The sequence below is a fragment of the Trichosurus vulpecula genome, chromosome 2 (genome assembly GCF_011100635.1).
Source record: "Trichosurus vulpecula isolate mTriVul1 chromosome 2, mTriVul1.pri, whole genome shotgun sequence".
NCBI lineage: Eukaryota > Metazoa > Chordata > Mammalia > Diprotodontia > Phalangeridae > Trichosurus > Trichosurus vulpecula.
Window position 1 is genome coordinate 58,440,294 of NC_050574.1, and position 22,555 is coordinate 58,462,848.

Here is a 22,555-nt window from a genome sequence, read left to right on the forward strand (position 1 = left end):
TGGGGAAAGGGATAAAAGGAAGAGAAAATAAATGCTTATGTATTGGGAGGAAAAATGATTTTCTTCTACTATAGGGTAAAGCCCTCCTCCTAAGCCCCATTTTGACATGACCCTTGCTGCTTAAGGCTCTGTCATCAGAAAAAAGGAAGGAAGGAAAGAAGAAAATAGAAAGGAGGAAGAAAGGAAGGAAAAGAAAGAAGAAGGGAGGGAGAAAAGGAAGGAAGGAAAGAAAGAACAGCAGAAAGGAAGCATGGAAGGAAGGAAACAATCATTTTTAAGTGTCTACTATGTTCCAGGCCCTGTCCTAAATTCTTTACAATTGTTATTTCTTTTAATCTTCACAAGCCTGGGAGGGAGGTACTATTATTGTCCCAGTTTTACATATGAGAAAACTGAGGCAAACAAAGATTAAGTGACTTGCCCAGGGTCACACAATAAGTGTCTGAGACCAGATTTGACCTTTGGTCTGCCTGATTCCAGGCCTGGCACTCCATCCACTGAGCCATCTAATGGCCTCTCTGAGCCTGCTCCAGCAGGCCCTACCCCATAGGAACCCTTTGGAGCGTGGGCCCAGTGATGGACTCTATGTTTGTTTCTCCAAGGAGCACTGGATCATCACCAGGATGTGTCTTTAGTGAAGTAGGTTTTCGAGTCACAGACACTCTCTAATACCATCTCCCAAGTTACAGAGGCTTGTGATCAGCATCAGCGGATGAAATACCCATCCACAATCAAATCACAAGTCCTTGAAAAGGACTCGGGGGTTGGACTAGAAAGCTCATGGGGGAGGGCAGGGCAGCTAGGTGGCGCAGTGAGTAGAGCACCGGCCCTGGAGTCAGGAGGACCTGAGTTCAAATCCAGCCTCAGACACGTGACACATGTACTAGCTGTGTGACCTTGGGCAAGTCACTTAACCCCAATTGCCCTGCCAAAAACCAAAAAAAAAAAAAAAAAAAAAAAAGCTCATAGGGTGGAGTAGATGAAAAGCCAACCCTGGAGTCAAAGGAACTTGGGTTCTAATCCTGCCTGGGATAAGTCCTTGTTCTGTGACTAGGAGCATGTGATTTAGGCTCTTGTGTCTTGGGTAGCCTTCTAAGGCTGGAAATCATAGAGGAATTGCTAAGAGAGTTTCCACACTTGGGGTTCTGGGCAAGTTGTTTTTTTCACACTAAATTTTTATTGATACAGTTTATCACCTCAATTTCCCTCTGCATTTTTCTCCTTCCTCTCGGGAGCCATCCCTTATAACAAATAGGTTTTTTAAAAGGAAAAGAAGAAGGAGAGGAAAAAAATCGGCACAACCAACCAGCCCATTTTTAAAAATCCTACATGTGCCATGTTACATGCTTGTAGGAGTCGGGGTGGGGGGTCCCACTCTTCTTTGTGGGTCCTTTGTTGCAGCATTCATTTTAACCTTTGATTGTGGTGTGCTTGTTTTCCTTTGCATTTAAATTGTTGCAGACTTTGTGTATACTGTTTTCTACTATAAGTTACAAAAGAGTTCTTATCTGTAACAGCGGGAGGATATTTCCACAGTGAGAGTTCCCCCATACAGATGAAATCACAAATGACTGGTTCAATATTAAACATAAGACTGAAACGTTTCAGTCCTATTTTATATAGTACATATTTGTAGAATTGAGGGGGAAAAGCCTAATTCCCAACATGAGGGGTTGGTGGAAATGGTCATGTTCCATTTTGTATTCCATTCAGGATATCACATTTTAGGAAGAACAGGGACAGACTGGAGCCTGGCCAGATAAAGAGGGCCTGGATGGTAGTTTAGGGCCTGATAATAATGCCCTGCGAGGATCAGTTGAAGGAATTGTTAAGTCCTGTCGACTTTAACTTCATAACACCTCATGTCTGATATTGGTACACCCTAATGAAAGCCCTCATCACCTCCACCTGGACTATTGTAGTAGCTGCTGGTGGGTCGGCCTGCCTCAGGTCTCTCCCCACTACGTTTCATCAACCACCTAGTCAATAAAGTGATTTTCCCGAAGCTCAGGTCCAGCCATCACACACACACACACACACACTCACTCAATAAATTCCATTGGCTCCCAAACACCTCCAGGATCAAATAGAAAACCCTCTGTTTTGTTATGTTAATGTATTTATTATGTTAATGTATTTATTATATGAGTGCCCTTCATAATCTAGTCCTCCCCAACCTTTAGAGTCTTCATTACTTTACACTCCCCATGTACTCTGTGATCCAGTGACACTGACCTATTCTCTGCTCCTCAAAAAAAAAGTATCTTCCAACTCCAGACATTGTCACTAATGACCCATCCCCCGGTGCCCCCCCCCCCCATGCCTGAAATGCTCATCTCCATCTCCTGACTTCCATGGCCTACTTCAAGCCTCAGCTAAGCCCCGCCTCCCCCCCCCCCACAAACACCCCCCCCTTGTACAGGAAGCCTTTTCTGATCCCCCTAAATTCTAGCACCTTTGTTACCTTCAATTTATCCTGTACGTAGTTACAATGTTGCATGTTGTCTTGTTCATTAAACTGTAAGCTCCTTGAGGGCAGGCACTATCTTTTGCTATTCTTTGTATCCCCGACTGTGTCTTCTAATATTTGAAGAGCTATCATATGGAAGAAGGATTACACTTGTTCTTCTTGGCATCATAGGGAAGAGCTAGGAGCAGTGTGTGACAGGTGTACACAAAGGTAGACGACCTCTAATAATGTATGAAAAACCCTTTGTAATCAGAGCTTTCCAAGAGTAGGTTATCTCAGGAGACCCAGAGGTTTCAAAGGGAAGGTTGGGCAACCATTTGCTACTCAGGAATAGATAGGAGTAGATGGGCACAGTGATGGGCACATAGGACATGCTTAACAAGTGTTTATTAGCTGATTGAGATAACCTGATAGGTCCCTCCCTGCTCTGGGAGTCACAGGATCATTGAATTTTAAAGCTAGATCACACACACAGGAGCAGAGCTGGGTGTCTTGACTTCCATTCCATCATTCAGCCGCAAAACAAGGCAATTCAGTCGTCAAGCATCTGCACTAATCGTAAGGCCTAATGATTTGTCATAATCTCGTGCTCTTCAGAAGGGGCTTTAGAGATGATGTATGTAGTCCAATACTCTCATTTTACAGGTAAGGAAGCTGAGATCTGAATAGAGGGCGTGACTGCCCTGGGTCACACAGCTAATAAATAATTGAAATGGGATTATAGGATCAGAAATTTAGAGCTGGAGGGGGCCTCCAAAGGCAATGCCTTCATCTTTTTTTACAGAGTAGGAAACTGAGTACACATGGACACAAAAACAGAATTTGTACCCAGATCCTAACTCTAAAGCCAGAGCCCAATTTGGTATTCTTTGCACTGTCTCCCTCTGGTTTGGTCCTTTTAGAAATACAGCCACATCCGGCTGGCGGGCTCCAAGGACCCCCGGGCCTACTTCAAGACCAAGACGTGGTGGCTTGGCCTGTTCCTGATGCTTCTGGGAGAACTAGGAGTGTTCTCGTCCTACGCCTTCGCGCCGCTCTCCCTGATTGTGCCCCTCAGCGCCGTGTCTGTCATTGGTAAGATACAGAGAACTTCGTGTTCGATTGTGTGTCCTTGGAAGAGTCAGACCTAGGGATTTGGGTACCTGGAAAGAGCACCACAAACTGACCTGGGAAGGCACATGTTCAGTTGAGCTGCACTTGGGGAGAGGAGGGGAAATAGAGATCCTGGAACGTCAGCAGGATGATCTCAATGGGGAAACGGCATATGTATCTTGGGGAAAAGAAGGCAGAGAGGGAAGGCACACAACACAATGCCTTCTGTGGCCATCTTGAAGCGTCATATTTAAATCCAGTTATTTTTGCCAACCATCCAGGCCAATGTGCTCATTTTACAAAAGGAGAAACTGAGTCCCAGAGAAGGAAAGTGACCTGGCCTAGGCTACACCATTAATAACAGAGCTATGACTACACTACAGGTCTCCAAGTCAACTGCTCTTTCTTGGGGTCTCTACTTAGGCCACAGAACAGGTGCTAGGCAGAAGCTATCTCACCAAGAGTTCCTACACCAATTAAATCCCAGGTTGTAAGAGTGACTAGGTGGCACCATAGTGCATAGAGCTCTGGACCTAGACTCAGGAAGACTCATCTTCCTGAGTTCAAATCCTGGAGTCAGGAAGACTTATCTTCCAGAGCTTGGAAGCTTACTAGCTGTGTGACCCTGGGTGAGTCATTTAACTCTCTTTGCCTCAGTTTCATTATCTGCAAAATGAGCTAGAGAAGGAACTGGCAAATCACGCTAGTATCTTTGCCAAGAAAACCCCCAAAAAGGAGTCATAAAGAGTTAGGCACGATTGAAAAAACTCAATAACAACAACAAAAGAGAATATATTTACTCCCTGATGTAACTTCCTCCATTAACAGGTGGGGAAACTGAGGCCAGAGAGGTTAAGCATCTTGTCCGAGTTCACACAGCTAATAAATGTTGGGGGCATAATTTAATCTCACCCCCCTTCCTGATTCCAAATCCAGGATTAACAAGTGACAATTAAGGGTGATACTTTGAGATGGCTTAGATCCACAAAAAGAGACCAGGATGGAATCCCGTGTGGAGCTGATATAAACCTTTTCTCTTCTTTCTCGGTCCTGCGTGTCTTTTTCTGCAGCCAGTGCCATAATAGGAATCATATTCATCAAAGAAAAATGGAAACCCAAAGATTTTCTGAGTAAGTCTTCTCATTTCTCATTTTCTGCCTGCTCTATTATTTACTTTTCCTGATGTGCCCCTCTTCCCTGAGGGTAATCGGGCTGCTTCCCCACCCCATTCCTAGGCTTAATAAGTGCAGCCCAGTAATGAGCAAAGCTGACTTCATTTATTTTCCTTTCTGTGAAGTTTGGGGCTGAGGAGCAGTGAAGGAGGGCGGGAACGTTTTTGTCCTTCAGTCACTGACTTTTTGTTTGTAAGACCAGCAGATGCTCAAGTTGTGTTTTCATTGTCTTTGGGCTTTCTTGGCCTGAAAGGCCCGGCTAACTTCTAATCGCTGTGGCTACATTCCCTTGACCAGCATCTTCCTTTCTTTGGCTCTTGCCTCCATGACATATAACTCTGTATCCCATTCCATCTACTAATCAACTAACTTGTCTTTACTTGTGTCTCTGTTTTCCCCACAGGGCGTTATGTTTTGTCTTTTGTAGGTTGTGGTTTGGCCATCATAGGCACTTATTTGCTGGTCACATTTGGACCCAACAGTCATGAAAAGATGACAGGAGAAAACATCACTAAACACTTAGTGAGCTGGCCATTTCTTTTATATATGGTAAGAGAAGCCTTGGCAGCATTCACTTAGAAGGCACAGCTGGGCTTATAAATACCTTTAGGAGACAGGCTTTGTGTTTTAATCTTTTTAAAATGTGTTTGTGTAAGGCTTCTGAGGTTATTGAATCATAGGATGGTCAGAGCTAGGAGGGGACCTTAGAACATAGAATGTCAGAGTGGGAGGACCTGTAGAACCTAGAATGTCAGAGTGGGAAGGACCTTAGAACCTAGAATGTCAGAGTGGGAGAGACCTTGGAACACAGAATGTGAAGAGTTGGAAGGGACCTTAGAACATAGAATATCAGGAGTTGAAAGGGACCTTAGATCATAAAATGTCAGAGTGGGAGGGACTTTAGAACCCAGATTATCAGCCTGGAAGGGACCTTAGAACCTAGAAGGTCAAAATGGGAGAGACCTTAGAACCTAGAATGTTAGAGTTGGGAGGGACCTTAAAAGTCAGAATGACGAAGCTGGGAGGGGCATGACTTTAGTATAGAGAATGCCAGAGCTGGGCCCTTAGAACTTGGGATGTGAAAGTGGAAGGAACGTTAGAACATAGGCTATCAGATTAGGTGGGACCTTAGAACCTGATATGTCTGAGTTTGTTCTTAGAACCTACAATGTTAAGCTGGAAAGGGCCTTAGAAGAGAGAATGTCAGCCATTAAAGCTCAAAACTTCATTAAGACTTTGGAGAGAGATTTCTTTTTTCAAGGATCTGTGATTTCGTTCTTGGGGGCATTACATCCACTAATATGTTTCATACCTAACCCTCTTCCTTCATAGACAGTCTTTAGTAGGGACAGTGTGTCCTAGTGGACACACGGCTGGCCTTGGCATTAGGAACACCTGGTCAAAGTCCCACCTCTGAGATTAGTGACTCTGTGACCCTGGGTAAGTTCCTTTGCTTTTCCAGGCCTTCATTTCCTTATGTGTACAGCCCGAGGAGTGGGGAGTGGGGAGAGTTTAGACAAAATGGCCTCTAAGGTCCCTTTCCAGCTCTGAATCTGTGTCACGGAAAAATCCATTGCCTCGCAGTTAACCTGGTGACGAACGTCTCCGAACGATGACAGTAATAACAGTAATTAGCACTTGTACAGCTCTCGAGAGCTGGCACAGTATACACCATCCCCTCCAGTTCTGGCCATTACCCACCAGTCAAAGGAACTCTGAATGTTTAGCTTGGAGGATCCAAACATGGACGTGGTAGCCTGGACGTTTTCTGGTTGGCCCTGGAGGGCATAACTGGGAGCAGGGGGTGGATTTTGTAAAGAGGCAAATCTGAGTCTGATGTTGGGGAGAGCTTCCACCGCTTGGGATTCTCCCCAAAGTGCCAAGGGCTGCCTGGAGAGACAGTGGGCTCTCCTTTACAAGGGCCCACAAACAGCTGCCAGATGCCTGCTTGGCAGGTGTCTTATCCTGGAGATTGTTATTACTGAGCGTGGGTTGGAAGAGATGACCACTGAGTTCTCTTTCAGCTCTCAAATTCCATAATTTTATGGGCCCATTTAAGTCTCAGAACAACCCTGTGAGGTAAGTGTTATAGTTATTGCTATCCTGATTTTACAGATAAGGAAACTGAGAGTCTGGTTAAAGGACTTACCCAGGGTCACATAAACACAATCTGCCCTATCCTGCCTCCAGGCTTAGCCAGGCTGGCTCTCAGGTGATGGCCCCACCCTCCATCACTCCACACTCACAGCTTCCTCACTAGCTGGTGCAGAGGGCACGGGGCTTCCATAGACTTGGACGACAAAGACTCACCACCACAGCGTGGTGTGGCCTCAGGAAAGGGCTTTCCTGGAGGGTTTTTATGTAGATGGAACTGTGAGTGGTGCAGCGTTTACATGGATGAGAATGGATTATTTTTTAATCTCTTCTTTTGTAGCTCGTGGAGATCATTGTGTTCTGCTTACTGCTGTATTTCTACAAGGAGAAAAACGTCAACTACATAGTCGTGATCCTCCTCCTGGTTGCTCTTCTTGGTGAGGGTTGGCTTCTTTTTTTCCTTTTCTTTCTTTCCTTCCATCCTTCTATCCTTCCTTTCTTCCTTCCTTCCTTCCTTCCTCTCTCTCTCTCTCTCTCTCTTTTTCTCTCTTTCTCCTCCCTTCTCTCCTTTACTCTTTCCTCCCCACAAAAACAGACTCACATGTAATATATTGAATATATATAACATGTAATATATTGAAATCATTAAGTTGAGCTGTGGTAAATTGATGAATTTTCTAAAGAGGGTTCATCCCCCTTTCTTTGCAGCAACTGGAAAAAAGCACACGCCAAAACATATCATGCTGTGGTGTCAGTAATTGGTTTTTAATCAATTATTGTCTTTATTTGAGAAGGCCCCTTGAGAAGTGATACTATGGCAGTCATGTGAAAATAGTCATTAAGAGAGAGGCATCTTGGTACAGGGACAGAACACTAATTCTGGAGTCTAAAGACTCAGGTTCGAAATTTGCCTTTGACCTTGTATGTGTGACTTTGGGGTTCAGGTCCTGAGTTTGATATTTATATGTTGTGATGTTGGACAAATAAGTGACCATACCCTCTCTAGGCCTCAGTATCCTCATCTGTAAAATGAACTCGATGGTGGCCCTTCCAACTTTGGATCTATGATTTTGTATGTTTTACTGAAGTTAGTGTAAATATGTGCATATACATATAATGTGTATATACATATATGTGTGTAGGCATGCATACACATACATCACTTGTGCTCACATTTTAAAGCCTCCGTTAACATTTATAAACATAGCTCTCTGTGTGTCAGATTTTTATAGATATGGATCTCTTGTTGTTCAGCCATTTCAGTCCTGCCCGACTCTCCATGACCCCATTTGGGGTTTTTTTGGCAGAGGTGCTGGAGTGGTTTGCCATTTCCTTCTCCAGCTCATTTGACAGATGAGGAAACTGAGGCAACCAGGATGAAGTGACTTGCCCAGGGTCACACAGCTAGTAAGTATCTGAGGTCAGATTTGAACTCAGGAAGATGAGTCTTTCTGAATCCAGGCCTGGTGCTCTATTCACTGAGCCACCTAACTGACATACATGCATACATCTATATACATACACACATACATCTGTATATATACACATATTATCTAATATAGATCGAGTGTTGATTAAAAGGTTATCAACCCCCTTGTCTGACATACATACCCCCCCATATCTATATCTATCTATCTACATACACACACACATAGATGTGTGTGTGTGTGTGTGTGTGTGTGTGTGTGTGTGTGTGGCTAGGGGGTTGATAACTTTTTTTTTTTTTTTGCTTTGAGACTGGGTTTCCTTATCTTGCCCAGTCTGGAAGCACATCAGCCACTGGTGACCCATCATGATGATGGGAACAGGAGCTTTAACCTGCCCAGTTTCTGGCCTGGGGCAGTTTGCCCTTCCTTAGGAAGCCTACTGGCCATTTACCAGGGGTTTCCCATATAGTACCAGATTTAGGATAATCTCCCAAACAAAGGGATTCCAGGTATGCACCCCACCACCCCCATACACAGAGCTTGATAACCTTTTAAAAATAATGTGCCAAAATTCCAAATCTTTTGCTTCTGACTTCTGGGCAGTCTTCTGGTCTTGCTGGCCACTGCCTTGAACACAGAGGGGTGAGGCGTGGCATGTGAGGGGCATGTCTCTGGCAGGAACTGGTACAGCAAGTCCCGGGCAGAGGGTTGAAAGGGAGGTGTGTGCGTGAGTGGAGGTGGTATCCAATAACCCATGTCAGTGGCCAGCAGTCTAGTGTTTACATTGGGCACATGTACCACAGGTTACCATGTGCCCTAGTCTAAGAAATTGGCCATAGGGAGAAAGGCACTTAATTAATTCCCAGTTCTTCTGGCGCCTTTGGAAATAGACTTTTTTTAAAAATTAGAACAAGAGAATCTTACGTGGAACAAATGACTTTAAAATCTTCTATCGCAGAATCACACGTGGATGGGGCCTTGCATGTATTTAGGAATTCTGTAATTTTTAGATTCATATATTTAGCATTTTATTGTGTAACCAAATATTTAGAATTTTAGAATCATAAATTAAGAGTTGGGAGGGACCATAAAGATTACTTAATCCCACTCCGTCATTTTCCAAATTAAAAAAACTCAGGGGAGGCTAGGTGGCTCAGTGAGTAGAGCCCCAGCCCTGGAGTCAGGAGGACCTTGTTTCAAATCCAGCCTCAGACACTTACTAGCTGTGTGACCTTGGCAAGTCACTTAACCCCAATTGCCCTGCCCTCCCCCCTCCAAAAAAAAACAAAACAAACAAAACTCAGGTAGTCCAACTCATTCCATTAGAACATTAGCTTCCTTGAGAGCAAGTACTATTTTGTGCCTTTCTTAACCCCCCAGCGCTTAGCCCAATGCCTGGCATACCGTAGGCGCTTAGTAAATACTTGTTAACTGAGTGATATGTGAGAGAGAATGCCCAGAGGTCAAGTAGCCTCTGTTGAAAGTTTCCAATGTGAGGAATCCCTTCACCTCCTGGGGCAGCTTGTTCTAATTTTCTTTCTTTCTTTTTTTTTTTTGTTCTAATTTTCAACAGTGCTGATCAGGTTTTTCCTTTCAGAAACACATAATTAAGTCACATGCTTATCTGTCTCCCTGTAATTTCTACTCATGGCTCCTAGTTCTTCCTTCTGAAGCCAAGCAGAACAAATCTGATCCTTTCCACCATGACTGTTCTTCAAATACTTGAAGGCAATAATCCTACCACCTTCTAAAACTTCTCTTCTCCAAATATTCTGTGTTCCAAGGACCCTCCCAGTTCTGGCATTCTGTGTTCTAGAGTCCCTCCCACCTCTGACATTCCCTGACATTTCCGACATATGTTCTAAGGGCCTTCCAAGCTCTGACATCCTATGTTCTAAGGACCTTCCCAGCTCTGATATTCTGTGCTCTAAGACCCCTCCTCCTAGCTCTGACACTCTAGGTTCTTTGGGCCCTCCCAGACTTGATGTTCTCTGTTCTAAGGTCCCTCCCAGCTCTGATGTTCCCTGTTCTAAGGTCCCTCCCAGCTCCGATGTTCCCTGTTCTAAGGTCCCTCCCAGCTCTGATGTTCTCTGTTCTAAGGTCCCTCCCAGCTCTCCCTGTTCTAAGGTCCCTCCCAGCTCTGACAGTCTGTGTTCTTAGAGATCTACCAGCTCTTGACTAATAATCCTAATTAGGCAGAATGAAACAACAGAAAAAGGCAGCTTGGCTTAGTAAGAAATGCTTAATTAGCCTGTTTCCGTATACATTATCGTCTCCATGTTGTTAATTAAACAACAGTAATTACCTGCCATGATTGCCACAGTTGTAGACAGAATGGCGAACAAGGAGGAGTCAGAGAGCTGGGTGGCCTGGCTTAAGAAGCTTCAGTGAGGGAACACATTGGTCAGTTCCTTGGAGGAAAGATCAGAAAAGATCTAATTCAGTTTGCTGACTGTAAGTGAGTTAAGCTGGAGCCTGGACTATCAAGATGGCGCCTAAGAAGCACAGTAAGTGGTATCAAGATAACAAACATTATTATTACTCTTGTCATGGCATAACATCAGATCTGTACCAAGAAATGGTATTTAGTAAGGTCCCATCTGCTGGTCTCCATCTCTGCCTTTCCAACCTCATCTCAATAAATCAGCATGCATTTATTAAGCACCTGCTGTGTAGCAGGCATTTTGGTAGGCACCGCAGACACAAAGACAAAAATGTCTAAATAACCACTGCTCCTAGGTCACTCACATTCTGTTGGGGGAGGCAACATGTACCTATACATCTCTAAAGAATAAATAAAAAAATAAAAGGAAAGTAGTTGAATAGAAAGTATTTTAGGAGAGAGAACATTAGCACTCGAGGGGACCAGACAAGGTTTCATGTACTTGAGCTGTGTCTTGAAGGAGGAAAGGGATTCTGTGAGGAGGGAGTGCTATCAAGGTACAGGGGCAGCCCGTGCAAAGACAAGAGAGGGAGTGCCACTTCTGAAGAGCAGAGAGAAGGCCAATCCCCCTAGACTATAGGTGGAGATTAGATTGTGAAGGGCTTTAAAAGCCCAGCATCCTAAATTTCTTCTCTTTTTTAATACTCCTTTAAAATTCTCAGTCAGTCAGTATTTATTAATCACCTACTGTGTGCCCCATAGTACTAAGCACTGGGGACATAAAGAAATGCATAAAAGACAGTGCATTGCCTTGAGGGCAAGCCTGCCCTGTAGGAGCTCACCAGGAGCTTTACTGCTGGGAGGAAGGAGGGGGACAATATGCAAACTACTATATGCAAACAAGGTATAGACAGGTTAAATTGGAGACAATCAATAGAGGGAAGGCACCAGAATGAAAAGGAACTGGAAGAGATTTCCAGGAGAAGGTGGGATTTTAGCTAGAATTTGAGAGCCTGAGTAAATGGCCCACTCCAGTCCTCTGTGACACTCTGCTAAAACACACCCACTTGCACACGTCTACACTGTTGGTACAGTTGTCATTTGATCCAGTCATTCTGGGAAACCGTTTGAAATTCTTTGACCAAATGATCTCACTACTGGGCACTACTAATTTCCAAGGAGGTCAAAGACAAAAAAAGGGGGTCTATATATAACAAAATACTCATAGCAACATTTTATAGAGCAGGAAAAAAAAACCGGAAATAAAGTAGGTGTTCATTGATTTGGAAAATGGTCGAATAAATTGTGGTATATGACTAATGGGATATTACTATAGCATAAGCAATAATGAATATGAGAAATTCAGAGAAACAGGTAGGAGCTAGTAAGAGGAAAGAAAGCAGAAATATGCACTGGTTGTTGTCCTCCATTCTCAAAGAGGACCAAGATGGCATCACTACGTCAGGGTCAAGGTACGATGTGTCTTGACTGGCGGATCAGCCAATACGAGCTCAGAAAGCTCTACCACAGGTTGGGTACAAATAGTCCATTGGAATATCTGGGGTAAAGATGGCTCTAAATTTGTGCATCTCATGTTTCTGTTGAGCTGCATATGCAGTGACTGCGTGAATGTGTGGATGGATGGATGGGTGGGTGGGTGGGTGGCTGTATGGATGGATGGATGGGTGGCTGGGCAGATGGATGGATGGGTGGGTGGCTGGGTGGATGAATGAATGAAAATTATTTTACGTACTTACTATGTTCAAAGCACCTGCTGCGATCTGGGGATATGAATAGAAACTCTTCATGGTCGCAGCTCTTAAAGGAGTTCCTATTATAATAGGTAGAGATAACACATAAATAAATGAAAACTTCCTGAAAGGCTGCTAAACACAGATTAAATATAATGTGTTTGCCTTTGTCTCCTTCGTTAGATTGTGGGCTATTTGGGAACAGGAGCTGTTTTTTTGTCTTTCTTTGTATCCCCAGCACTTAGCCCAGTACCTTGCACTCAGTAGGTAGTTAATAATTGTTCGATGGTCGTGGTTCAGAACAGGGGATGAAATGCTGATCACTCTTTTTCTGTAGAGAGATAAGAAACTATGGGTACAGAATAATAATGATAATAATAGCTGGTATTTCTATAACACTTCAAAGTTTGATCCTCACACGAGTGGGAGGTAGGTGCTGTTATTATCCCAATTTTATAGATAAGGAAATTGAAGCAGACAGAGGTTAAGTGACTTGCCCAGGGTCACACAGCTAGTAAGTGTCTGAGACTAGATTTGAACTCAGGTCTTCCTGACTCCAGGTCCTGTGCTCTGTGTACTGAACCACCTAGCTGCCTCTGTGTGGCATGCACTGTAAGACATGATTGTTTTATCATTCAGTTTTATCTATTTTTCTTTGTTACCAGGTAAGATTCCATGGGGTTGGGAAATGCCCCTAATATGTGTGTGTGTGTGATTTTTGTTTTTGTTAAGAAAACAATTTTTTAAAATTCTGTGAATCATTTCCAGGTTCCATGACAGTGGTGACTGTCAAGGCTGTGGCAGGAATGCTCATCTTATCCATTCAAGGGAACCTCCAGCTTGACTACCCCATCTTCTACGTGATGCTGGTGTGCATGGTCGCCACGGCTGTCTATCAAGCCGCGTAAGCCACCTTCTCTTCTTGCTGCCGCTTGTGGTCTTCCATTTTCAGATGCTGATTAGATCCCACTTTTGAAACTGTAGGAGAGAAAGAGCTTCATAATGAAAGATATAGACAATATTTATACTCCCCAGCCAACCCTTCCTGGGGTGGCATCCCATTTGCCACAAAGGAGTCAGAGATCCTACAAGGTTTCTCTAAACCCTGAAGATCTAAGAACTACATGAGGGGAGCCAGCCCAGAGCAGCAGAACACCTTCTCTAATTTTCTATCCATGTCAGTTGTTTGTTATTCCTCTAGTATCCTCAGTTGGCTCAAGCCTACTCAGTCCCTGATTGCAGGACATTTTTCTGGGTGCTAGGGTTACAAAGAATTCCCTAAAATGGCAGAGTTCCTGCCCTCAAGGGGTTAAGAGTCTATTAGCAGGGAAAGCATGAATGTACAAAAGAGTTATTATATGATTTGACCTATAGAACCTACATCAAGTTGCATACTGTTTTAGAAAAATTTGGAACCCAAATTTTTTTTTAAATGAATGTTAAAAATTGTCTTTACATGTAATTGGGAAAAATAACTTAAAAAAAAAAAGAGCTATGATACAATGGAGGGTATAAAAATGTGAAGAGAAGAGTATAGCCAAGGCACCGTAAGGGTTCAAGGGAGAGAAAGATCACATCTGGGTAGAGGAAGAGGAAGGCTTCTTGGAGGAGGCCTTTGAAGTGGACCTTGTAGAATATTAACTCATCCTTCAGAGGAGAAAGAGTAGGACTGGAAGAAGAAAGAAGAACTTTGACAGAGGCAGAAAATCAGAGAGGGCATGTTTAGGGAACAGTGCCTGGTCCATCCAGAATGGAGGGTCTGAGGTTTGAGGGTCCAGATCTCCCATCCTTCTGCAGAGAGGAGTGATCAGCGTTTTATCCTCTGTTCTGAACCACGACAATCCATCAGTCAATCAGTAAGCATTTACTAAGCACCTGCTGTGTGCCGGGCACTGGGCTGAGTTGGAAAGGTGGCCAGCAGAGAGCCAGGTGCGTGTGAGTCTTCTCAAGCACCATTTCTTTCCTCAAATGCAATACCAAGTAATATGAAAGTAACACTAGCCTTGGCTGTTTTGATGCTAGATGCTTGCATGATATTCTAGGCTCCAGCGTAACCCACTCACAGTCAGGGAACTGAATCACGAGTTTCCTGACCTGTCCTCCAAGGAACTGACCAAGGTACTTGTTTGTTTTATTGAAGCTTCTTAAACCAGGCCACCCAGCTCTATGACTCCTCCTTGATCGCCAGCGTAGGCTACATTCTGTCCACAACCGTCGCAATCACGGCAGGTAACTATTGTGAAATGCTGAGATTTTCTTTTCTTTTCTTTATTGTTGACAACATGGAGGTGACTCTAACGTGCAATCCTAGGGGCCGATCATGCATTTCTTATGAAGCCATGCTGCCTTTTTCTGCCGGATCATTCTGCGTAATGAGAATTATCAAATTATAGAATGGTAGTGCCAGGAGGGACCTGAAAGTCAAGCCCCTTCATTTTACAGATGAGGAGGCACAGAGGCACAGAGAGGGTAAGCTGAGGTTCACGGAGCTAGTAAGTATAGGAGGTGGGATTTAAACCCGGGTTTTCCTGGCTCCAAATCCAGTGTCTTATCCGCTTGACTGCATACATGGGTCCTTATGAAATTCAGATGAAGAAATGAAAGGTAGGGAGCTGGTGCAATGGACAGAATGCTGTGCCTAGATTTAGGAAAGGAAGAGTTCAAATCCAGCCTCAAATCCAGACATTTACTGACTGTGCCACCCCAGGAAATATGCTCTGATTCTCCATTTTCTTCTGTGTAAAATGGGGATAATAACACCTGTCTCCCAGTGTTCTTGTGAAGATCAAATAAGGTAATATATGTCAAGTGTTTGGGAAACAGCCATGTAAATGCTAGCTATTATCATTTGCTACAGTGATGTCAGAGCTGGCAGGGCCCTTAGAACGTAGGATGTGGGAGCTGGGAGGGCCTTAGAACATAGGATGTCAGACCTGGGAGGGCCTTAGAACACAGGATGTCAGAGCTGGGAGGGCCCTTAGAACGCAGGATGTCGGAGCTGGGAGGGCCCTTAGAATGCAGGATGTCAGAGCTGGGAGGGCCCTTAGAATGCAGGATTTCAGAGCTGGGAGGGCCCTTAGAATGCAGGATGTCGGTCCTGGGAAGGATCTTAGAATGCAGGGTGTCAGAGCTGACAAGGGCTTTAATATGGAGAATTTTAGAGCTGGAAGCTATATAAATCTATGAGCATCTTGAGCTGGAAGGGCCCTTAGAGATCATTTAATCCAACTCTCATTTTACAGGTAAGGAAACTGAGGACCAGAGAAGTAGCTTTCCCAAGGTAGTATGGCTTATAAGTAGCAAAGGCAGGACGTGTTCTAATCCTCAGTCCTGTGTTCTTTCCATTTCTGCAATTAGATTGTAGTTTGTGGTGATTCAGTCATAGTTATATAATTCTCTTGTAATCTTTTGACCCCAACCCTTAAGAAGAGCCCTAACTTTCATTGACTTATGTACTCCTGAGGTGCTGACGGGGTAGTGGGGAGCCACAGGGAAACCAAATAAAGTTTTCTGTTCTGCTTTGTATGTAGAATTGCCCATTTCATTTAGTGTTTAAGTTTAGAATTTAAAAAAAAAAATCAAATGTTTAAAAAAAATGCTAACGGAAATATCCATGAGAATCCATTAAAACTTAACTCACGTTTACATAAAGGCCTCACCAAGCTCTTCATTTCCTTGATCGTGTTTGATCCTCTTAACTGCTCCAGGAGCCAGTCCATGCAAGCATTAGGAAATAATAAGAGAACACACCTTTCTGGAGAGCTCTGAGGTTTGCCAAATGCTTCTCTCTCAACACCTCTGAGAGATTAGCACTGCAAATATAGATTTATCTATCCCCATCTTACAGATAGGGAAACCAAGGCTAAGAGAAGTAAAATGACATAGCCAGGGCACAATAGGTAGGACATAACCCCTGAGGTCTCTCGTTTCTGTACCACTGACTAGGGTGGGAGGTGATCCTTAGGATCCCAAGAGGAAACCACCAGCTGCCTTAGCACCCTCCCTCAGGGGACCTTGGCCATCTTAAGATGTGTTCTGTAGGTCAAATTCTTCAGAATTCTACTGGACAAGGCCAACCAAACAATCCTCAGTATTTGTATGGTGAGGATGTGTCATATTTCTAGAGCAGTTGGCAGTCTGCAAAGCACTTTGCTCATGGCTGCTCTATGAAATAAATAGTACAAATTAAATTGTCCCCATTGGAAATGATGGCAACTGAGTCCCAGAGAGTTTAAATGACTTACCTGAGGTCATACAGAGCCAGGATTCAAAACCAAGCCTTACATTGTGACTCTGAGACTAAGGATAGGATAGGAAGACTCTGAATCTTGGAGAAGAGAGCAGCTGTATTATTAGGAATTCCTTTTTTCCATCCCTTTTCCCAGTACTTGCTATAAATAGTCTAAATATTAGGTAGTCTTTCAGGCCAAAAATGGCTTCTTTAAAATCTGAGTGTGGCCTATATAAAGTTTTGTTTGTTGTTGAGGCATGTTTTAGTCGTGTCCGACTTTTCATGACCCTATTTGGGGTTTTCTCAGCAAAGATACTTGAATGATTTGCCATTTCCTTCTCTAGCATATTTTACAGATGAGGAAACTGAGGCAAACAGGGTTGAGTGGCTTGCCCAGGGTCACACAGCTAGTAAGTTTCTGAGGCCAGATTTGAACTCAGGAAGATGAATGTCCCTGACTCCAGGCCTAGCACTCTATCCACTGTGGCACTAGCTGCCTTTGGCCTATGTAAATTATCAGTGGTGATTTTGAGAGAGGTGCTGGAAAGCCAGATCTGGGATATGAGCCTTGGGCTTCCTAACTCTATGTCTGTTGCTTCTTCTCCCACCTTCTGCTGCCAGTTGGTCCAACTGTAAGAAATATGAATGTGTTTGGCTGCATGCATATATAGTTTCCTTCCAAAGTGATTTTATTTTGAGGGTTTGACCTATATTTGGATCAACTGGCAGCGTGACTAGATAAGTAGTAATAGATATATAATAAATAGTGATAAATAATAAATTAATGATAGATGAATTAATGGTAAATAATAAATAATATTAATCAATAGTAATAAAGTCAGTCAGTCAATAAACATCCCCAGTCATTCTGGGGATACAAAGAAAGGTAAAGTCTCTGCCCTCACAGAGTTCACGGCCTAATTGGGGAGGCAACATGCTAACAGCTATGTGCAATCAAGCTAGAGACTGGAGAATTTGGAAACAATCGACAGAGGGAAGGCAGTAGATTAAAGGGTTTTGAGAAGGGCTTTTTTAGATGGCAGGATTTTAGTTTGGATTCAAAGAAAGCCAGAAAGAAGGCAGAGATGGGGAGGGAGAGAATCCCACACATGGGGACAGCTGGGGAAAAGGCATGGAGCACAGGAGTAGAATGTTGTGTCTTTGAGGAACAGGAAAGAAGAAGGGACCTGGGGCTCCATCTAGCCCACTCCCTTCAATTTACAAATGAGGATGCTGAAATTGCTCAGTCTCACAGGTATCAAGTATCAGAGGCAGAATTTAACCCCAAAGCCAGTGTGTTTTCAGTTGATTCAAAAAGAGTTCAGACAGAAAGAAAGCAGGGCAAATGGTGGTGGGATGTTGAGCATGTATCACACGGGAAGGCAACACAATTCAATGGTAAAAGTGCTGGTCCTGGAGTCAGGAGATCCTAGGTTCAAATCCAGCCCCCTGACATTTACAACCATGGGCGACTAACTTCATCACTGGAAGCCTTAGTATCTTTATCTATAAAATGGGAATAATACTGTCCACAGAGTCCCTGCCTCACGGGGCTGTGAGATGCAAAGGAGATGCTGTACATAAAGGGCTTTGCCATTCTTGAATTACTTGGCTTCAAATCTAGCTTCTAACACTAGCTGTGTGACCTTGGGCAAGTCACTCTTTGGACCTCATGTGTTCATCTGTAAAATGAGGGGTTTGGACTCGATGGTCTCTAAGGTCCCTCCTGGTTCTGCGTCCATAATTCTATGATCCTGTGCTATGTACATGTCTGTTATTATTGTTAAGGAAACTCAGCACACAAACGCATTTTCTTTGCTCATTTGTTAGTCATTCATTCCTTTGGTTCTGCCTTATTAAAGGCTAGGAGATGGGGGTAAAAAAAAAAAGTCTTGCCCTTTATTTTGTATTTGATTGTTTTTGTTGAAAAGATTGTTTTGCTGTATTTTATTTTTATATTGCTTGGATTTCCCCTGTATCCCCCTCCTCCCAGAGAACCATTCCTTATAAGAAAGAATTTTTTTAAGATAAAGAGGAAGATAAGAGGAAAAAAAACCCAGCAAAACCAGCCAGCACTTCAAAACAATGTGCAGTGTTCTCCATCTGTGGACCCCAACCTTCTGCAAAGAAGCTGAGCAGGAAGTAGGAGGAGGGGATGGGGTTTCCTCAGCTCTCTTCTTTGGGGCTACATTTGTTCTTTATAATTTCACATCATTCGTGTTCTGTTGTATGTCAGAATAGCTGTGTGTATTGTTTTCCCAGTTCTGCTTACTTCACCCTGCATCAGTTCAGGTAAGTCTATCCAGGCTTCTCTGTATCCATCACATTCATCATCTCTTAGAGCACAATCATATTCTGTTACATTCAAGTGCCACGGTTTGTTCAGCTTTGCCCCAGTCACTTGATGTATCAACTCTGTTTCCACAAAGCGCCGCTATGAATATTGTGGTTTATATGGAGTCTTTTCAAGTTTATTTTTAAATTATGTTAAGGAAAAGCACTTAAATATGTTATGTGGTTTTTTTCTATGTTAGGAGCAACATTTTACTTGGATTTCATGGGTGAGGATGCTCTCCACATTTGTATGTTTGCACTCGGGTGAGTTAATGCCCGTCTTCATTGCCTGCACACAAATACACAGTTTGATTTCTTAAAAACCTTCATATATGCTTTTTGTTTTTCATACCACTATCATTTCAAACTACAGACCCTCCCTTATAACAAGGGAAAACACCAGTTAAGAAAAACTAGCAGACAAAATGATAACCTCTGACTGTATGCAATAATCCATCCCTGTAGACGTCCCCATGTGCCTCGGCGCTAACAAGAGGAGGGGAACGCCTTCCATCCTGTATTCTCTGAGACCAAAATGAGTCACTATGCTTAAAAATCATCGATTTCAAGCTGGATTGGCTTTTGGAGGTCATCCGATCCAGCCTATCTCATTTTCTGGAGACCTCAAGAGGCAGTGAGGTGAAGCAGATGGAGTTAAGTTCAAATCCAGCTCAGATACTAGTAGAGCAGGTCACTTAACCTCTGTCTTCCTCGGTTTCCTCATCTATAAAATGGGAATAATACTGTCTACATCCCAAGGTGGTTGTGGGGACCAAATGAGACAATGATGGTGAAGCATGGTACCTGGCAAACAGTAAGTGCCATATAAATGTTAGTTATCAGCATCATCATCATTACTGTAAACACAGCACAGTGCTTGGGATGTAGCAGGCTGTATAGAAAATGCTTATTCCCTTCCCCTCCCCCTCCCTAGCCAAAGAGGAAAAAGGACTTTCCTAGAATCGCACGTGTGGCAGATATGAAAACTAACCCGTGTTCCACAGTGTTTGAGTATTGTTTTTATTTACATCATTGTAGTTGGTGTATATTGTTCTGTCTTCTGCTTTCATCATAGGATCATAGCTTTAGAGCTGGGGGGAGCTTAGAGGTCATAGAGCACAATCCCTCATTTTATAGATGAGAAAACTGAGGCCCTGAGATGTTGTCAGTCACTCAAGAAGCATCTGAGTGATTACCATGTGTCAGGTGCTGTACTAAGGGCTGGAAAGGGAAAGAAAAACAAAAAACAGCCCTGTCCTCAGCGAGCTTACTGTCTAATCAGGGAGACAGTGTCTAAAAGATAAGCTTCGTAGTAGATGGAAGGTACACCCACTTGGCAGGGCTGGTCTCTTGCCAAAAGGAGGATTTGAGCTGAAATGCGAAGGAAGCCAGGGAAGCGCTGGGCAAAGGTGAGGAGGAAAGGAACATTCCACTCATGGAAGACACTTAGTGTAAAAGCCCAGAGTTTGGTAAATCATTTGAGTGCCATGTGAAAGGAGCTGTAAGTGGGCCAGAGCAGCCTACAACAGAAAGTATGGACGGGGGTAAAATATAGATCTGGTAAAGAGGGGTGGGGTTGTGAAGGGCTTTAAATGCCAAACAGTTTATATTTGATCCTGGAGGTACTAGGGAGCCCCTGAAGTTTATTGAGCAGGAGGATGGATTATGGTGGGAGAGATGAGGCAGGGAGCTTAGTTAGAAGCCTGTTGGAATACCTCAGGCAGGAGGTGATAACTGCAATGTGGGGGTGGGGGTGGGAAGGGGCAGCCATGGGAGTGGAGAAACGACCATCTTTTGATGAGAGATGGAGAAACGACCCATACTGGACAGCAGATTAGTTATGGAACAGGGGAGTGCAAATAGGGGACTGAGGTTGGGGGTCCAGTGACTGGGAGGTTGGCGGTGTCCTTTACAATGATAGGAAAGGTGAGAAGAGAAGGAGGGTTTGGAAGCAGAGATAATAAGCTCTGTTTTAGACACACTGAGTTTCATATGCCTAGAGGATGTTCAGTTTGAGTCTCCAACAGGCAGTGGTGATTCAGGAGAGGAGTTTAGCGGAGAGAGAGAAATATAGATATTCGATAGATATATTTATTAATATATCTATCTATATCTATATATGCATAGATACACACACATATACAGATAGGTAGGTAGATGGATAGATAGATAGATGTATGGATAGGAGAAGAGGGGGATCAACATTGTCAAAGGCTACAGAGTGACTCGTCCAAACTCACCCAGACAGCAGGGACTTGACCATGGGTCCTCTTCTTCCAACCCCATCCCGCTTCCCAGAGTTACCCTATTTCACTCTAACTAAATTCATACGAATCTTTCTGTGTGTTTCTGAATTCCTCTTATCTGTAGATTTCTTAGGGCACAAGTAGGCTCCCTTTACATTCAGGTACCATGTTTAGTTCTTCCTCAGCCATAAGGTACTCACAGAGAGCCAGAGAACCTGAGTTCAAATCCTACCACTTATGGTCACTGCCTGTGTAAAGTCAGGTGAATCATTTCACCTGAGCCTCAGCCTCCTCCTGTGTAAAATGAAGAGATTGGATCCGTTGACCTTTGAGGTTCTTTCCGGTTTTAGATCTGTGATCCCCTGATTCTCGGACACCCTCGGGAAAGTAATGGCATGTTTGACCCCCAAAACAGTAATAGCTCACATTTATCTAGCATCTTCTGCATGCCAGGGACTGTGCTAAACACTTTGCAATTATTAATTTCATTTGAGACTCACAACAATCCAGGGTAGATGCCATTATTATCCCTGTTTTACAGATGAGGAAACTGAGGCAAGCAACAGTCAAGTGACAGTCAAAGTGACCAGAGTCACCCAGCTAGTGTCTGAGGCTGGATTTGAACTCGGGTCTTCTAGCCAGGATCCTTTTGTCACTGTGGGAGAATCATTTTAAGCCATAAAGGCTTCCTGAAGTTAGGAAGTTGTCTCTAGGAGACACAGTCTTCCCAAAAGACTTTATTCCCCAGACTCTCCCATTTCCACATCATTCATTCACAGGGCGGCTCTGCCAAGGGAAGGAATTCTTTCTGCTAATGACTGCTAAGGCAGAGTGGCCAGGAGGTGCAGGTTAGGGGCTGAGGCAGACGGTCATTGTTCTGGAGATGCCGTTCCCTGCTGATTAGAGACCAGAGGGCCCCTGAGTCTGCTCCCTGTCTCGTCTCCCGGGTGCAGTGGCAGCACGTCCTCTCTGTTCCCTAGAGTGAGCAGTCTCGGGCTCCAGCCGTCTGGTCAGTGGCCTTATTTTGTGTCCCGTCTTATCTGCTCTCCTCAGCTGTCTGGTTGCCTTCTTGGGAGTTTTCCTGATCACGAGGAACAGAAAGAAGGCCATTCCATTTGAACCCTACATTTCCATGGACGCCATGCCAGGTAACCCTTCCTCATTCTCGGACTGCCCGTGTGGAATGGGGGCATGGGTGGGGGGAGGGGAAGTGGAAGGGTGGGGGAGAAGGGGGCTGGGAGGAGGGGAGGGAGGAGCCTGAGTGCTTCGCCCACCCAAGGTTAGCTGAGCTGTCGTGTCATCTCTGGTTTTTCCCATGGTTCTCTTTCCCTTCATGGGCTCACGGAAACATGGGG

General features: G+C 43.9%; 1 protein-coding gene across 3 annotated transcripts in view; it reads left to right on the forward strand.

Annotated features, from left to right (window-relative positions):
- The window catches only part of NIPAL3 (NIPA like domain containing 3), a 58,395-nt gene that overhangs the window by 27,345 nt on the left and 8,495 nt on the right, over positions 1–22,555 (forward strand). For 2 of the 3 annotated variants that reach the window (XM_036746737.1, XM_036746735.1), the window contains exons 4-11: positions 3,373–3,544; positions 4,633–4,692; positions 5,138–5,283; positions 7,169–7,265; positions 13,158–13,293; positions 14,530–14,618; positions 19,155–19,218; positions 22,254–22,348. In XM_036746737.1, coding sequence (XP_036602632.1) covers positions 3,373–3,544; positions 4,633–4,692; positions 5,138–5,283; positions 7,169–7,265; positions 13,158–13,293; positions 14,530–14,618; positions 19,155–19,218; positions 22,254–22,348 — 859 coding nt within the window. The remainder of the gene's footprint in view (positions 1–3,372; positions 3,545–4,632; positions 4,693–5,137; positions 5,284–7,168; positions 7,266–13,157; positions 13,294–14,529; positions 14,619–19,154; positions 19,219–22,253; positions 22,349–22,555) is intronic. The other variant, XM_036746736.1, reaches the window with a different exon arrangement.